This window comes from Ovis aries, chromosome 1 (genome assembly GCF_016772045.2).
Source record: "Ovis aries strain OAR_USU_Benz2616 breed Rambouillet chromosome 1, ARS-UI_Ramb_v3.0, whole genome shotgun sequence".
In the NCBI taxonomy this organism is placed as follows: Eukaryota; Metazoa; Chordata; class Mammalia; order Artiodactyla; family Bovidae; genus Ovis; species Ovis aries.
In genome coordinates this window covers 14205218-14221160 of record NC_056054.1, presented here as the reverse complement: position 1 = coordinate 14221160, position 15943 = coordinate 14205218, and the positions used below count along the sequence as shown (strand labels likewise).

The window sequence follows — 15943 nt, the reverse complement described above, 5'->3', positions numbered from 1 at the left end:
AGGTCACACAGGTAGTAAGTTCCCCACTAGATAGCTACACAAGGTTAGGGACTATGCAAGGTTTACTTATGGTATTCATTTGTTTAACAGATATTATTATTTAGTATGTGCCATGTAGGCACTGGCCCATGTTTCTGCTCTCATGAAGCATTCTTACAGTGGGAAACAAACCAAACAAGCAAACACATATGTGAATGACATGATTTCAGATAGTGAGCCTTGAAGATAAGAAGACAGAATGGTGTGCTGAGATGTACGGTGCTGGTAAGCTACTTTAAACGACTTGGTGGTCTAGGAAGGCTTCCCTCAGGAAGGCATCTATCTATAGATGGAGTGCTCCATAAATGTTTCTTGATTTAATACACTACCCCCCCCCAAAAAAAATACACTACCTCGAGTATAAATGTCAAGAGAGAGAGGGACTTCATCTGCCTTGTCCGCCATGGTATCCGCTAGCACCTTTATCTGGTGTTGACATAGAGCGAGCCCATTTCTTTGAGTAAATGTATAAATACTATTGGCTGCGCTTCCCTCGTGGCTCAGAGGTTAAAGTATCTGCCTCCAATGCGGGAGACCTGGGTTCGATCCCTGGGTCAGGAATATCCCCTGGAGAAGGAAATGGCAACCCACTCCAGTATTCTTGCCTGGAGAATCCCATGGATGGAGGAGCCTTGTAGGCTACAGTCCACGGGGTCGCAAAGAGTCGGACACGACTGAGCGACTTCACCTTCACAAATACTATTATCTCTTCATTCATTCATTTAATCAAACCAATGGTTTTCAATGAGAGCATTTGTGTGCCTTTTAGTAATGTCCAGTTTTCAGTGTCCTTAAATATCAACTAAATTTCCAGGAAGACCACAACCTTGTAAATAGAGGGATGATTGTATCTTGTTTTATTGAAGCTTTTCCAAAATTTGTTCATCTTTCCAGAGCATTTCATCACCCACGGGTACTACTGCAGGAGGAGCTGTCGTGTTCCCGATGCAAGGTCCCAGTAATCTAAAAGCTTCTTTATTTGGGCCCAATCATGTACATGGAGCACCTATTATGTAACTATAATTTACTTTATATCATCTTTATTTTACACTTCGGCAAGACACTGATTACAAACATGATGCGCGCGAGTGGGTGACATTATCCTTGCGTTCTAGTAGCAGATGAGCGGGTGGTTTACACTGCAGCCTTCCGTAGGGAAAGCGGCGCTTGGGTCCGGCCGAGGCCCTAGCGGAGCGGTCCTCCGAGCGCCAGGGGTCGCTGTGGCGCCGAGCGGCCGCGCCGGGACGCTCTCGTGTGGCCGCCCCGCCTCGGGCCCCAGGGCCGAGTGGGCGGGCACGACTGCGCCCAGGTCGCGAGGCGCCCTTCGACCAGCAGCGCCCGGGGCGGGCGGGTATAAATGGAGCGGTGGCTCCCCCGGCCGCCTCTCTCCGCCCCGGGTCGCCGCAGCCTCCACGACTTTCGGGCCTAGTAGCCTGAAGAAAAAAATAAAAGAAAAAAAAACCCGAAAACGCTTTAAAATTAAAAAAAAAAAAAGAGAGAAAGAAAAAGAAAAAAACGAATCCTCTTCGGAGAAACCGCGGGGAAGTCACTTTCGCACGCTTCCGGCCTGCCCGCCGCTCCGCACCTGGGCGTCTGTCGGTCCCCGTCCGTCGGTCCGGTGGTGAGCCGCCCGCGCGCCCGCGTCCACGCGCCGCCGCCCGGTTGCGCCGCGTGGCAGCCCCGCGCCCGCCGCCCTCGCCCCCCGCGCGCCGGCCTCCCCACACCACGTGTCCGCGCTGCCCTTCGCCGGCCCGGCGTGGGAGGCGGCTGCGCGCTCCGGCCGCCCGGGGCTTGCCGAGTCGGCACCGACAAATATTTGGTTTCCCTCTTCCCCGGGCTGCTGTAATCTTAAACCGCCGGGAGCCCGAGGCCTATATTTATAGAGAAACGCGCGTCCCGGAGGCCGCCGTGGGCACCGCTGGGTTGCCTCTGGAAATTTTTTTGTCATTCGGAGGGGAGTCCCCGTTTTAATTTTTTTCCTTTTTTTTGAAATTGGGAGCTTCAGACCAGGACAGCTGAAAAATCAAAAACTCCCAGGGAGGGCCATATTGTTTTTGAGAGCCTTTTGTCTGCGGTTTGGCAGTCTCGTCCGAGCCGTCCCCGAACTCCTCTCCGGCCCTCGGAGCCGACTGCCAGCTTCTCCGAGCTTCACTGCCACCTGTGAGCCGCGGCGTGGGCCACGGCTCCGAGCGGAGCCCCCTTTGTCCTGTGCGGTCCCTCTTAAGAAGTCCTCCTGGCGGGGCTCGGGGTGGTGGGGGCTGGGGAGATGAACGCTGCGGCCAGCAGCTACCCCATGGCCTCCCTGTACGTGGGTGACCTGCACTCGGACGTCACCGAGGCCATGCTGTACGAAAAGTTCAGTCCTGCGGGGCCTGTGCTGTCCATCCGGGTCTGCCGTGATATGATCACCCGCCGCTCCCTGGGTTATGCCTACGTCAACTTCCAGCAACCGGCTGACGGTGAGTACGAGCAGTGGCCACAAACCTGTGGGCTCCCAGGAGACCCTGGGGTCCTTCTCCAGGTGGGTCCCCACCCCCGGGGAGAGGCATGCGAGAGCGCACAGAAGCCTTAGTAGGGGACGGGATGCGGGGGTTGAGATCCTGGGATCCTGGCATCAGATGACCAGAGTTTCAGTCTTGCTTCCACCACTTTCTAACTGGGTGACCTTGGGCTAATCAGTGGTGGGAGGAGGGGGTGTTGGAGCCCAAGGAGGACCAGAAGGAAGTTGCTGTCATTCCGTGTGGGGGTAGCGGGGCTGCTCTGTTAAGAGAGCCTTAGGTGGCCAGGGGCTCCGGCCCCTCACAGGCTTGAGGAAAAGTTAGGATGATTGAAACACAATTTATTCCAAAATTTTACATGGCAAAACTGCTGTCCCCTCCCCTCACTTGACCCTAAGCTTAAAGAGTCTTTGGTTTTGTGCTGATGGATCTTTCAGGGGCAGGTAGGGAGCAGGGGAACAATTCTGTGTGTTGAGCTTGAGCCGGCACTTGTGTTAGCACAACCAGAGTGTGTGGTGCCAGGCCAGCTCCCTGGGCTTTGGAGCAGGTTGCGCAGGTAGTCAGGGAGGCGCCCCTTGGAAATCCACTAGGCTGTTGGGGATTATCACCTCACCTGTGGACAGTGCTTTACACTTGTCAAAAACCCTTTCACTTCATCTCATCTGAAAAAGATAGGACCTCCGAAGAGGAAAAGGAACTGCGAGAGGCTGGAGGCTAAGCTGGGACTGTGGGTGCCGTGCCCTGCAGGCCTGGCCTGAGTGGGGCCCAAAGAAACCTAATCGGGGGCTGCACGTGACTCCAGAACAGAAGGGGACAGCCGTAGAGACAGACCATTGCTGGGAGAACGAGCTGTCCTGTGGCAGAGGGTCTCGGGTCCCTACTTTTTCCCCCACTTGGTCCACTGTCCGTGAAACCCACAGAATGTCACTTGCCCAGGATGCAGCTGAGACCAGATAAGTGGACTTGAGAGACACGGCACTGCTCCGGTCAGCTCAGCGGGCTCTGGGTTTTTTCTGGCCACAGGGCACAAGGAAGTAGCTGAGTGTGGCCTTTTTAGGGGGGAGTAGTGGGCCCATTGGCTCTTGTCAGCCTCCTTGACTCTTCTGAACAAAAGTCCTGTCACTTAGAGATAGTAGCACAAGCCATTGGTTAGTGTGTCTGCCAACACATACCTCTGCAGGACCTCTCCCTGCTATAAATAAGTGCAGCCAGATTTGTCAGACTAAGCCGACTTGCCTTGTGCAGTGCTGTCTGGAAATAGACAGGAGCCGTGTTGAAACGGGCTTCTTCCTTGCTAATTCATGAAACACAGTTTGGGGTCGCAGGCTGTGGATCAGAGTCCTCAGAAGTGAGCCCTTCGGTCCTGGACATTTGCTGACTTGGACATGCCGTCTCCCCTTTCCCTGACCACCTTCCCTTATACTGAACGAATCTAGCTGAGAACAGTGGGAAAGGTGGTTGGAAGTACTGAAAAGGAGCTACTCTGCTGGCTGACTGGACAGATGAGCTTGTGGAGGGGAAGGCTTAGGGATCTTGTCCCTATTTTAAGTGAGATGGTGCCTTGAGGCAGGGGTAACACCCCCTGCCCCTGTCCTTTCCTGGAGGAGATTCTGGGTGATGTCAGTGCGTAAGTCAGGAAAAGTGGGTCTGAACCGGTTTACTGCCGGTAAAGAGAAGTGTTCTGCTGACAGATGTTGTATACCTGGGTTTGGTTGAGAAGTGAAGGGAGATCCCAGAGCACCAGGTTGAGAACTTGATTGGGCACTGGGACATCTGAAATTCCTGGAATTCCTCGGAACTCAGATGGAGGCTTGATAGCCTAGAAACCATTAGGTGCAGGGCCTGACTGCTCTGGCGGCTTAGGCGGCAAGGTGTTGAGGTTTCATCCTGCTCATTCTGATAATACAAAGGACATTTCCATGTGTGACCATCATTTTGATAATTAAGGTTTTTTGTCTGAATTTTCCCAGAAATTAAAAATACAGGAAACTGGGCTGAATTCAGAGAGCACGTTTTCCCCAGTGATCGTTCACAGGATTTTTTTAGTCATTCGTCCAACAGACGAGTTGTAAACTAAGTGACAGCTAGTTGATAACGCTGATGCAATATGTTACTGAAAAATAATCAGAAAGTCGGCCATTAGTTTCTTAATCGGTAGTTAGCTATACTGTTTAGCCATCCTGATCATAAATTTGTCCATTTGATAAGATGGGTCATTTCACCTCTTCCACCTCCCTCCCTGTGGGTAGTAGGCTGCATAGCCTGCAAAGTCTCTATAGATGATAAAGCTTAATCAAATGTAAGGTGTTATCATTTGATCCTGGTGCCATAAATGCATTTAGATTATCTTGCCTAACTGCCTTAGCCCAGAGGAACTGAGACTTCTGCCATGAAGGAGGACGATTTGCTAGAACTTCTATCCTCAGTAGCGTTGCAGGCTAGAGGAATGGACGTCGTTTAATTTTAATAGAATTCCCTGTATCAGAGTGCTTACCTTGAAAAGTCCTGGAGCTATCTGTTCCTGGGATGGTGACAGTCATTTAAGTACGCAAGGTGACGTTTTATATCCTCGACGGGAATCCTCGACGGGAATGTGTTTCTGTTCTGCAGCTGAGCGGGCCTTGGACACCATGAACTTTGATGTAATTAAGGGAAAGCCGATCCGGATCATGTGGTCTCAGAGGGATCCGTCTCTGAGAAAATCTGGTGTGGGAAACGTCTTCATCAAGAACCTGGACAAATCTATAGATAACAAGGCACTTTATGATACTTTTTCTGCTTTTGGGAACATTCTGTCCTGCAAGGTAAACACTGATTAAATGATTTCCAGCAGAATAATTAACTGAATCATAAAAACAAATATTAAGTGGGGAATTGCCTTGGAGTTGGGAGGCTGGGTATGATAATTTTCAAAATGCTGGAAATGGCTCAGAAGTCTAAAAGTTCCCTGTAGATAATCTCAGTGCCACAGCCCAGCATAAACCAGCAAGTGCTTTCTTGTCTTTGTTTATTCTTCCCTCTGCCTGAAATATCCTTCCTGTTTCCTAACTTTGGAAGGCATCAAAAGGTTCTCTTGGGTGGGGAGGGTGGCAAGTACCCGAGCAATGCCTGGTCTCCAGGAAGCTGTATTTAGTCATTTTAGAAGCATGAATTCACCCTCTTCCTTCTCCGTGCACCTGTTTCTGTGGGGGCATTTTGTGCAACTTGCGTGGTGGTGGTTTGCATAGCTGACTCCACACTAGAGTGAAATTCTGTTGTGGGCTTGGAATATGGTTTGTCTTTCTGTAACCTTGTGGTTTTGTACCCAGATCTCAAAATATTTTTTTAATGAAATAAAACTTTTGGAATAGAGTGCAGCCTAATGGTGGCTACCATTTGTAAGTGGAACATCCCTAGGTACCTGCTGTAATCTCCTTCCTTTTGACCATGGATGGGCTAGAGGCCGCTCAGACTCAGGAGCCCACATGGCTCTAGAGTCCTTGGAGCTGGGCAGTGGTGCTGAAGTGGCTCGCCTTATCTTTGACAGGTGGTGTGTGATGAGAACGGCTCTAAGGGTTATGCCTTTGTCCACTTCGAGACCCAGGAGGCTGCCGACAAGGCCATCGAGAAGATGAACGGCATGCTCCTCAATGACCGCAAAGTGTGAGTGTCCCAGTCCGGAGCAACAGCCATCGCATGAGCCAGCCGTGGCCCCACCTCGGTATTAACTGGCACACACAAGGCGGCTACTGGTTCTCTCGGCCCAAGTGTGGCCTGCTCCTACCTCTCCACTCCAGGGCTGGTGAGTCTCCCTGCCTGAGCCGTGGCAGCCCTTTTGACTCGCCAAGGCGGGCTTCCAGCCCAAGCCATGGCCTGCCTGCCGCCTCTCCCTTAGAAGCATCCGTCTGTGGGTTTTGTGAGCATTGGCAACGGGGGCTGGCTGGAAAGCAGCTCTTGAGCCCACTCTGAGCAGGGGTCTTGGCCAGCGGCAGAGTGGAGAGGGCCTGGGACTGACCAGAAGCTGTATACTAGCCATGTGACTTTGACCTTCCATGACTCAGGTCTATCTGTGGGGTCACTCGCTAGGAGTTGATGCCAAATTGTCCCCTCCACTTGGCTAACTTATGAATCAGTGGCCTTCAAAATACTAGGCTGGCTCCACAGTAGTATTTTAACAGCGAAAATTCTCATCCCAGTGCAGAAGACTGCTCATAATAGACCATGTTGCTTTGGTGTGGTTACTTTAGAGTGGAGAGATGGTCATCTTAGTTAAGTCACGCAGAGAGAGAAGGGACCATACAGTAAATCTTAGTTATGACAAGCAAAAGTCTTTTCTGGCCATTGTGTTATTGAATAGACCAGGGAATGGGTTGCCCCAGTGGTCAAGTCTTCCTAAAGGTATCACTAGAAAGAAATCTAAAAGATTTTTAATGTAAGGGTACCTTTTCCAGTTAACTGTAAACAGCACCGAAATGAATATAATAAAAAACAAAGGCTGCCTCTTGGTTCACTCCAACAATCTCACTCCTAGGATTAACCACTGTTAACAGTTTGGTTTGTATCCTTCCAGACCTTTTCTATGCATTTACATAGATGTACAGAAATGAACGTTTTAAAAACATGGTCATCAGGTTTCTTCACGAAGGCAATGTGATGTGGTAGGAGGGGCCCTGGCCTGAGCCAGGAGCCCTGGGGCTGATCCTCGAAGGATAGTCCCGCCTCTTTCTCTTTCTGCTGGGGAGTTGGGGCATCTCTGAGCTTGCTCTCTTGGTGGTTGGAGGGGGACTCGTGTTTTAACCTCTCCTGTCAGCCTTTAATCTGCATTCCGTTGGGCCCCTGGAAATCATGTTTTGTTCCTCTGAGTGATCAGTACTTTTCTTGGTTTCTTTTCAAGGTTTGTGGGCAGATTCAAGTCTCGAAAAGAGCGGGAAGCTGAACTTGGAGCCAAAGCCAAGGAATTCACCAATGTTTACATCAAAAACTTCGGGGAAGAGGTTGATGATGAGAATCTGAAAGAGCTATTTAGCCAGTTTGGTAAGTCAGGGTCCCTTGCCCCCCTGTGTCCCACCAGACCTGGAATTCATCTTTTTACTTATTTAAGAGATGAGGGCATCTAGACCCAGAGGTAAAATGCCTTATATGACAAAGGCTACCGGGTAAATAGGAATAGAGCCCAGGCCTCAGCTCTTGGCTTTATCCTACTTTGTCCCATTCCCAAGACCATCTCTGCAGCTTGGTCAGAATTAGAAGGCCAGGCATGGTGCCTCTTGAGTCCGTCTGGCCTCAGCAGGAGCATCGAGTGAGCTCCCAAAGAAGCCTCTTCTTTGAGCTGTGGTAGAGATGCTGTTACTAATAGTTCTGTCCTTTGGCAATAGGTAAGACCCTAAGTGTCAAGGTGATGAGAGATCCCAGTGGGAAATCCAAAGGCTTTGGCTTTGTGAGTTACGAAAAACACGAGGATGCCAATAAGGTGAGAGTAATATGAGGGCTGGGAAATTTGTAGGGAGTGGCCCCAGCGTGTGGGCAGGGTCTTAACCACCACATAGGGTGGAGCTGTCATTCCCTGAGAATCTAGTAGTTATGTGCAGTATCTGGGCTCTGGAGTCACCTTCCCGAGGCATTTCACGTAACTTCAAAGCATTTGGCATGTGCCTGTCACCTCAGCTCTTCAGGCCTATAGGTTGAAAGTATAAGGCAGGGGTTTGTTCCCACTTGTAGGTGAGGGAACCAAGAGCCCAGAGTTGCCAACTTGGGAGCAATAGCCACTTCTGGGGAAAGCATTGTGCTTGGCCTTCAGCACTCAGTATCACTCAGTATCCTCGAAAGAACCTGAGAAATGTAGTGGCAGCCAAATTATCAGCCTAGGCTCATGTCTGCTCTGCTTGTATTTATACAGCTGTACGATTTTTTTCACTGTATTATCTCGACCAATGACCCATTTAAATATTAACCCTATTTCACTGATGAGAAGGTTTGGTTTGGCTTAGCTGACTTCAGAGGGAAATTAGTTTTTAGCCCTATAGGGATTATTTCTTTCTCAGAATATTTGGTGGGAGTTAACATACCTACAGAGCAAGGCCCCTGCCTCTGCATCTTGGTTTAAAGTCATGTATTTCCTCTTCAGGCTGTGGAAGAGATGAATGGAAAAGAAATCACTGGGAAGGTCATTTTCGTTGGCCGTGCACAAAAGAAAGTGGAGCGGCAGGCCGAGTTAAAGCGAAAATTTGAACAGCTGAAGCAGGAAAGGATTAGTCGCTATCAGGTGAGAGGTGGTCTCAGCCCAGCCTACCAGCAGGGATGTACCTCAAGGTATTGGCAAAAGCATCCTTTGATTGGTAGGCTTTCTCTTTGGGAACCATGAGTTTGCTCTTCTGATTTCTCTCAAGATCATCAGGTTTAAAAGGATATACCTAGCAGATACAGCAGCAATTCTAGGACAGGGACAAAGATTTAAATTGTTTAGGGACTCTGTTCTGTTTACTTAAATGATAGCCATTTGTCTGGAATGGTGGTAAGGCGAGCCCTGCTGGGGTCATTGGTGAGCCTGCGCAGCTGTGAGGAAGGCTGGGACTGCATCGATGGTCCCGTCGAGTCTTCCGGTGGTCCTTCCTCAGCTTTGATCCTGCATCAGAATCCCCAGCAGAGCTTGGGAAGACACAGAGCTGGGCGCACAGCTTCTGCCTCATTAGTGGCAGGTGCTTGCCTGAGAATCCACATTTCTAACGAGTTTGGGGATCAAATTTTGAGAACCAGAGTTTCAGGGCGTGTGTAACAGATCTTTCTGCTTCAGGGGGTGAATCTCTACATTAAGAACTTGGATGACACCATCGATGATGAGAAGTTAAGGAAAGAGTTTTCTCCTTTTGGATCAATCACCAGTGCTAAGGTATTTGATACTGAGGTTTGGGGATTGAAAACAAAATTTATAATCCTGTAGAAGTTTATTGCATTCATTTCATTGAAGGGATAGGATCTAAATTTTGTTCATTTCTGAGAGTAGCTACCACATTGGCCTAGGAATTTCTCCTGTCTTCACTTGCCATCTGAGTATATGCTCTGGAGAAGGACAGTTCATTGGGTTAACGTTGCACTGTCTCCCAGGCACCGGCGTGTGGAGGTGAACCTGACTCAGACCCTCTCTTCCAGCCCCCAAGAGCACCTGAATCTTTCCCATTCTCTGCTGCTTCGTGCTGGTGTGGGGACAGATGGTGCTACAGTATGAGCAGAGGAAATCCAGACAGGCTGTTTTCCATTTGTCTTGGGGCCTGTCTCTACAACTCTGCCACACTTCTCAAACGGAGGTGTTTTGAGGATTTTGGAATTGGGTCTCGTAAGAAGGAGAGTGGAAAGTTTGTTCTGTGTTTTGCATCTGCTTGATTTTCCTTGTTAATTATATCAACTGATTTAGCCAGGGGGAGTAAGTGCAAACCCCCTTGTAAAAATAAGGAGCAAGAGAATACTGGTTAGGTGAAGATGTCACACCGCATGTCCTAAGTGCTCTGGGTTTGTGGTGGGAACTGGTGGCGCCTGAAAGTCTGGGGCAGAGCCTCATACAGACTCTGTTCCCACTTCACAGAGGTGTAGCCCACATCACAGTCCTTCAGGAAGGGAGGCCAGTGGGCCAGTTAAGATTTGGCAACCCTGCCTTGGCCCTTAGCTTGTCACTCACAGCCCAGGAGCATTATCAGTGGTAGCAGGGTGTTGGCCAGAGGCCACCTTCAGGAATTGCCTCAGTTCCTTGCCCCCTCCCTCTTATCACCCTCTTGATGGGCCTCCAGCAGTGTAACGAATGATAGATAGCCTCTTCTAGCTGACCAGCACAGGAGTCGTGATGGTATTTGCAAGAAGCGAGCAGAAGCACCATGTGTTAAGTTTCCTGGGTGCCATTTCCAAGATGAAGATGTCATCGTACTTTCATGTGCATTATTGGTCCACCTTGTTGGTAGACAGTTGTTGGGTGGTTACATGTCTTTACTCCCCAGGCCTCCTCTTTAGGAGATTATCCAGGCTGTGAGCTAATGATCCAACCCACATGGTCACACTGCTCCCAGTGCTTCTGAGGAGAGAGGCTGGGAAAAGCAAGAAATGAGCTGCTCGGGCGAGGAAAAGGCCTTTTTTTTTTTTTTTTTTTTTTTCCTTTAAGCACTATAGCATAGCGATTACAGAGCAGGGCTTGAATCCAGCTCTGTCTCCTGGCTGGTTGTCTTTCTGCTGTGTTTATTCCCATTGAATTGAGGGTGGCATACATAGATTTTACAACTCCTGAAGTTCAGTTCACCAAGGTCTTGGGCAGATGAGTTCTACAGATAAATTGCTTGATGCTGCTGTCCAGATCTCCGAGTTCCCAGAGATAGTTATGCCTCTGGGTTTCAGAAAACATCTTTGGGTTCCTGCTTCAGCCATTAGGCATCTCATGGTATTTGGGAACTTCAGTCACTTGGGGATCTAAAAAGGCAAAATGCTTAGGGTTCTCCCTTTGAGGTGGTGACTCAGTTGGTCTGGGGTTGATCATGGGACAGGGCTGAGATGCCCTGACTCGACCTGGCAACTCTCACAGTGGGGAGCTCAGGTTTTAACACATGGACACCTTTGTCCTAAGTGGCTGGTGTTGTTTTTGTAGGTGATGTTGGAGGATGGGAGAAGCAAAGGATTTGGCTTTGTCTGCTTCTCATCCCCTGAGGAGGCAACCAAAGCAGTCACGGAGATGAATGGACGCATCGTGGGCTCCAAGCCACTGTATGTCGCTCTGGCCCAGAGAAAGGAGGAGAGAAAGGCTCACCTGACCAACCAATATATGCAGCGGGTGGCCGGGATGAGGGCACTGCCCGCCAACGCCATCTTAAATCAGTTCCAGCCGGCAGCTGGGGGCTACTTTGTGCCAGCAGTTCCACAGGTAGGTGTGCTGTCTGTTCATGCCTCTTTGGAACCTGCCTGCTGACAGCTGCTCCTGTAGTCCACAGTGGTGGGGGAGATGGACTTCTGGATATTGGAGCTTTAGAATGTCAGAGGAAAGATCCTTCAAATAAAACAAGGGAGGACTGACTTGTGGTCGTGCACACACAGTGGCGGGGTAGAGTCGAAGAGGCCCTGTTGACTGACTGCCCCTCACCCACGCCCTTGAGTAGAGAGTGCCTCTGTCCCAAATAATCAGCCTAGAGCCTGATACGGAGATGAGATGAGATACTACTCTAGTGTGGCTTCAGGTACTTAAGTAAAAGGGCTTGGTTGCTCTTTCTTCCAGGCTCAGGGAAGACCTCCATATTACACACCTAACCAGTTAGCACAGATAAGGCCTAATCCACGCTGGCAGCAAGGTGGGAGACCTCAAGGTAGGTGGTGGGGAACAGTGATTTGATCCCCCAGGATGTACTTGTCCTGGGCTCCCCCACCTCCCCTCCCTGCCTGCTCTGGGGTACAGCCTAGGTTCAGGTCCATGTCATTCACCAGTGATGTGCGATTTTTGTCTCTTCACCAGGCTTCCAAGGAATGCCAAGTGCTATACGCCAGTCTGGGCCTCGTCCAGCTCTTCGCCATCTGGCTCCAACTGGTAATGCTCCGGCCTCTCGCGGCCTCCCTACTACCGCTCAGAGAGTCGGTGAGCAAACTGGCCTTGAAGTGTGGCCCGGGGAGGAGGGAGTCAGGACGACTAGGCTCTGCCCAGGGTTGGTCCGTTCGTTGGGCTCACCGTGTTGTCCGGTCCTGGTTCTGTAATCTTAGCTGTGTGCTTAGGTAGGTACTTGAGCAGCAGGAAAACAACCTGTGTTCTGAGTGTTGGTTCCTTTTAAGATTCTTTGCCTCATCGGTGACTCTGTGTGAAAAAGTTTTAAGTGTAGAAATGTGTTAGCTGAATGACTGCAGAGGCAGCCTGTTCTTTGGGTGGGGTTGGGAGATTCAAGGCACTTCTTTGCAGATTTATGTCCTGTATTCCAACCAAGAGGTGGCAAGAGTTGTATGTTATCTGTTGGCTTTTCCTCGAAAGTAGCGCTAGTGGCCCCATGTGTGCTGTGTGAACATGCTTTGGAATCGCTCCTTCCGTGGGACGTGGCCAGTTGGACGTCTGCCGCCAACACTGATGTGCATTTGCTGGTCTGTTGTAGGGTCTGAGTGCCCGGACCGCTTGGCTATGGACTTTGGTGGGGCTGGTGCCGCCCAGCAAGGGCTGACTGACAGCTGCCAGTCTGGAGGTGGTATTGGATGCACAGAGAATGGGGAAAGATGGGATTTGACGGGTCTTTGCCCAGACCATTGGGCTTTAATTTCACTTGTCCTTCTCCTAAGGTGTTCCCACAGCTGTGCAGAATTTAGCGCCTCGTGCTGCCGTTGCTGCCGCTGCTCCTCGGGCTGTTGCACCTTACAAATACGCCTCCAGCGTCCGCAGTCCTCACCCTGCCATCCAGCCCCTGCAGGTGAGGCCCACCAAACAGAACCCTAGCAGGGTTTCCCCTGTCTCCCCTTGATTTCAAAGCTGCCTTGCTTGGATTCCTTTACTAGGCATTAAATGCCTGCTCTCTATCAGGGGGCTGTGTCCTGTGGGGAACTCTAGTGGGAGAGAAGGGGCTTGCAGGTGTTCTTCCTGATGAGAGTTGTTAACTCAGCAGTGCCCCGGAGGAGAAGCCTGCTTCCTGCTCTCTTCCTCACCATGTGCAGGGGCTCTGAGCTTCCATTTCACTTTCACATCCAGTGGCTGAGTTAATCCTTAGTTGCTCTGCAAGGTGAGCATCTTACAGATGAAAGGCTTGGCTTCAGAGGTATTAGGTTGGGTTGGAGGAATTGGACCCGGATCCCAGGTTTACTGAGCTGGAACTGCTGTCTAGAGCTGGGCCCCTCAGGCAGGTCAGACAGGGAGCTTGTGATAGAACTCTGCAGTTTGCTCGGGGGAGTGTTGCTGGGCCTTGTTTCCTCCGGCTCCATGCTCTAGGTTGGAAATTTCCCAGGAGGCCCTATGTGAAATATTTTTTGTCTACAAGGCCCTTCTTTTAAACGACTGTGACTGGTATTGACATTGCGTGTTGACATTCCTCAAGCATTTGATACAATAAACAGGTGGTGCAGTGAAGGAGATGCAGGATGCAGTCATAAGCATTTTGCTATTTCTGCCCTTTGACCCAGTTTCTACTGGGAACTCACCCCTAAAGGAAAACTTTTAGCAGACAACTGCACATAGCAGTGTTCACAGGACCTTGTTTATTATCAAGGCTTCGATGCATTTGGTAAATTATGATCACTGGCCTTGAGTCAATTAAAATTATTTGGTGGATGACTGCCTAGCACTGTAGGTTTTTCTTAATCATTTCCCTTCGCTTCGAGTAGCATGCCATTTTAATTGGTTGTTGGTTTTTTCCTCACACCACTCTCTTCCTCCCTCTCCGTCCGCCAAGACTGAAGTCAGTTCCCCGAGAGCAAGGACAACTGCTTCCATCTCCTCTTTCACTCAGTAGACTTGAGTGGTTGGGCTCATAACCACTGTCACTGTCCTTGCCATGTGTTAACCTGCCGCCTCTCCTGGTTCCCAGGCACCCCAGCCTGCGGTCCACGTGCAGGGGCAGGAGCCGCTGACTGCCTCCATGCTGGCTGCAGCACCCCCCCAGGAACAGAAGCAGATGCTGGGTAAGGGATCCATGTGCTTGCAGAAGTGGGGGGCCGGGGGGGTGACGCTGAACTACTGACCTAGATGCCAGCGTCCATCCTCTACTGGGATTCCACTGGGTTTTTCACGGAATACCTTCCCGCAGGTGAACGTCTGTTCCCACTTATCCAGACGATGCACTCGAACCTGGCTGGGAAGATAACTGGGATGCTGCTGGAGATCGACAACTCGGAGCTGCTGCACATGCTGGAGTCCCCCGAGTCTCTCCGCTCCAAGGTGAGCAGGTTCTCAGATCCTCTGGCCTCTGCTCACTGGGTTCAGGAGGACCGGGGTGGCTGTGAACACCCAGGAGTGGCAGAGAGAAGATTCTGCTACCCCCATGACCACTTTGTTGTGCCTCACCTGAGACCTAAGGACTGCTGGGTTGTGGGGATCTGGGAAAGTAGTTACCACCAGGAGACGCCCCACGGGGCCTGGCTCCAGGGAGGGGCAGGGGAGCTCTCCTTAGATGCCACTGACCACCTGGACATTTCTTACAGGTGGATGAGGCTGTGGCGGTCCTTCAGGCTCATCATGCCAAGAAAGAAGCTGCTCAGAAGGTGGGCGCTGTTGCTGCTGCTACCTCTTAGACAAGGACGAACCGTATGTTTGGCTATTTTACTTTTCTGCAATGATTTTAACTCCTGAATATCCCCCTGAGAGATAAACATGGGCAGAGGCAGGGGGAAAGAGCCCACGGTGAGGGCCAGGGCTGGAATGTTGGTAGGTCTTGTCCTACTTGTTCATGGCCTGAGCCCTGTCGTTTGCAGTTGGAGGAGGGATGCCCAGGAAAGGTCAAGGGTGGGGCTCTCCATGCAGTAGCCGCAGAGTCACTGGTTCTTAACTAGGGGTGCCTCCTAAGAGGACATGTGACATGTGTCACAACTGGGAATGTGGGAATGTGTTACCGGTATCTAGTTGAGGGCAGGGATGCAGCTAAATAGCCTAAAATACACGGGAATATCCCCAACAGAATTACCTGGGCCAGAATGTCATTGGGCACCAAGGCTGAGAAACCCTACTCTGCAGTATTTCTAGAAGAGGTTTCTGTGAGTCTCTGAGGTTTTTTTGATTATGTATTTATTGTGTTGGTGCTTTTCTTTTCAGGATTCAAAAGCCAAATAAACCCTCATGGAATTCAGCTCAAGGTTTGAAGACTTCCTAGCTTGTCCTATGGACCTCAACACCAAGAACCACAATTGCAAATTTAATAGGTCATTTTGTATCAAAAGGTCAATTATGAAGCACCTAGAATTTTTCAATTTAAAGAATATATTCTCTGGGTTCTGATGTGGCCCAGACAGTGTTAACTTTTTTTTCTATTGTGGGTTTTGATTTTTTTCCCCCAGAAATTGGTTTTATTTGATGTACCCAAGTCTTAAGTTTCTCAATAAAGAAAAAAATCTCCATAAAACTGACTCTGTTTTTCTCTGACCACAGTTCTCTGTAAATTGCAGTGTTCGCTGAAAATAACTTTTGGATGTAAATAAGGTCAAGTGAAGTTGTGTGAGCAGATTGTTTTGGGTTAACAAGGTATGTAGAGCTGGGAGGATGTAAACAGAAGTCTTTGGGATTGGAATGAAAACTGACCTTTTCCAGTCCTGTGGCCACTGCTGAGTTTTCCAAATGTGCTGGCATATTGAGTGCAGCACTTTGACAGCATCATCTTTTAGGATTTGAAATAGCTCAACTGGAATTCCATCATCTCCACTAGCTTTGTTTGTGTATTCTTGCCCCCTCTTAATAGCTTCTGCTTCTGTTAGGTCCATACCATTTCTATCCTTTATTGAGCCCATCTTTG

General features: G+C 49.9%; 1 protein-coding gene and 1 non-coding gene across 13 annotated transcripts; both read left to right on the top strand.

The window, feature by feature from the left end:
- The first annotated feature begins 1421 nt into the window (after nucleotides 1–1421).
- Nucleotides 1422–15556, top strand: PABPC4 (poly(A) binding protein cytoplasmic 4). Of its 12 annotated transcripts, none has more exons than XM_060399560.1 (16): nucleotides 1422–2498; nucleotides 5148–5341; nucleotides 6064–6179; nucleotides 7411–7550; nucleotides 7892–7986; nucleotides 8641–8778; nucleotides 9307–9402; nucleotides 11137–11409; nucleotides 11758–11845; nucleotides 11992–12063; nucleotides 12614–12700; nucleotides 12795–12922; nucleotides 14030–14123; nucleotides 14249–14379; nucleotides 14643–14702; nucleotides 15250–15556. In XM_060399560.1, exons 1-16 carry the CDS (start codon nucleotides 2306–2308, stop codon nucleotides 15265–15267), a joined length of 1923 nt encoding a protein of 640 aa, XP_060255543.1. In that variant the 5' UTR covers nucleotides 1422–2305; the 3' UTR covers nucleotides 15268–15556. The 12 variants fall into 12 exon arrangements, 10 of the variants coding, with proteins under 10 accessions (XP_060255543.1, XP_011957491.1, XP_004001876.1 ...); XM_012102101.4 differs by having other exon boundaries at nucleotides 11992–12111; XM_004001827.5 differs by having other exon boundaries at nucleotides 14643–14745; nucleotides 15250–15427.
- LOC114111320 (small nucleolar RNA SNORA55) lies at nucleotides 9672–9806 on the top strand. The gene has a single exon (XR_003587401.1). It is a non-coding gene; the product is annotated as a small nucleolar RNA SNORA55 (small nucleolar RNA).
- Nucleotides 15557–15943: the final 387 nt, after the last annotated feature.

Bases quoted from the DNA above. Each gene is read 5' to 3' on its own strand.
- PABPC4 (XM_004001826.5), top strand. From the start codon at position 2,306: ATGAACGCTGCGGCCAGCAGCTACCCCATGGCCTCCCTGTACGTGGGT. The intron at 9,403-11,136 runs GTATTTGATACT...TTGTTTTTGTAG, and splicing joins GATCAATCACCAGTGCTAAG to GTGATGTTGGAGGATGGGAG. The intron at 12,701-12,794 runs GTGGTATTGGAT...CCTTCTCCTAAG, and splicing joins TGACAGCTGCCAGTCTGGAG to GTGTTCCCACAGCTGTGCAG.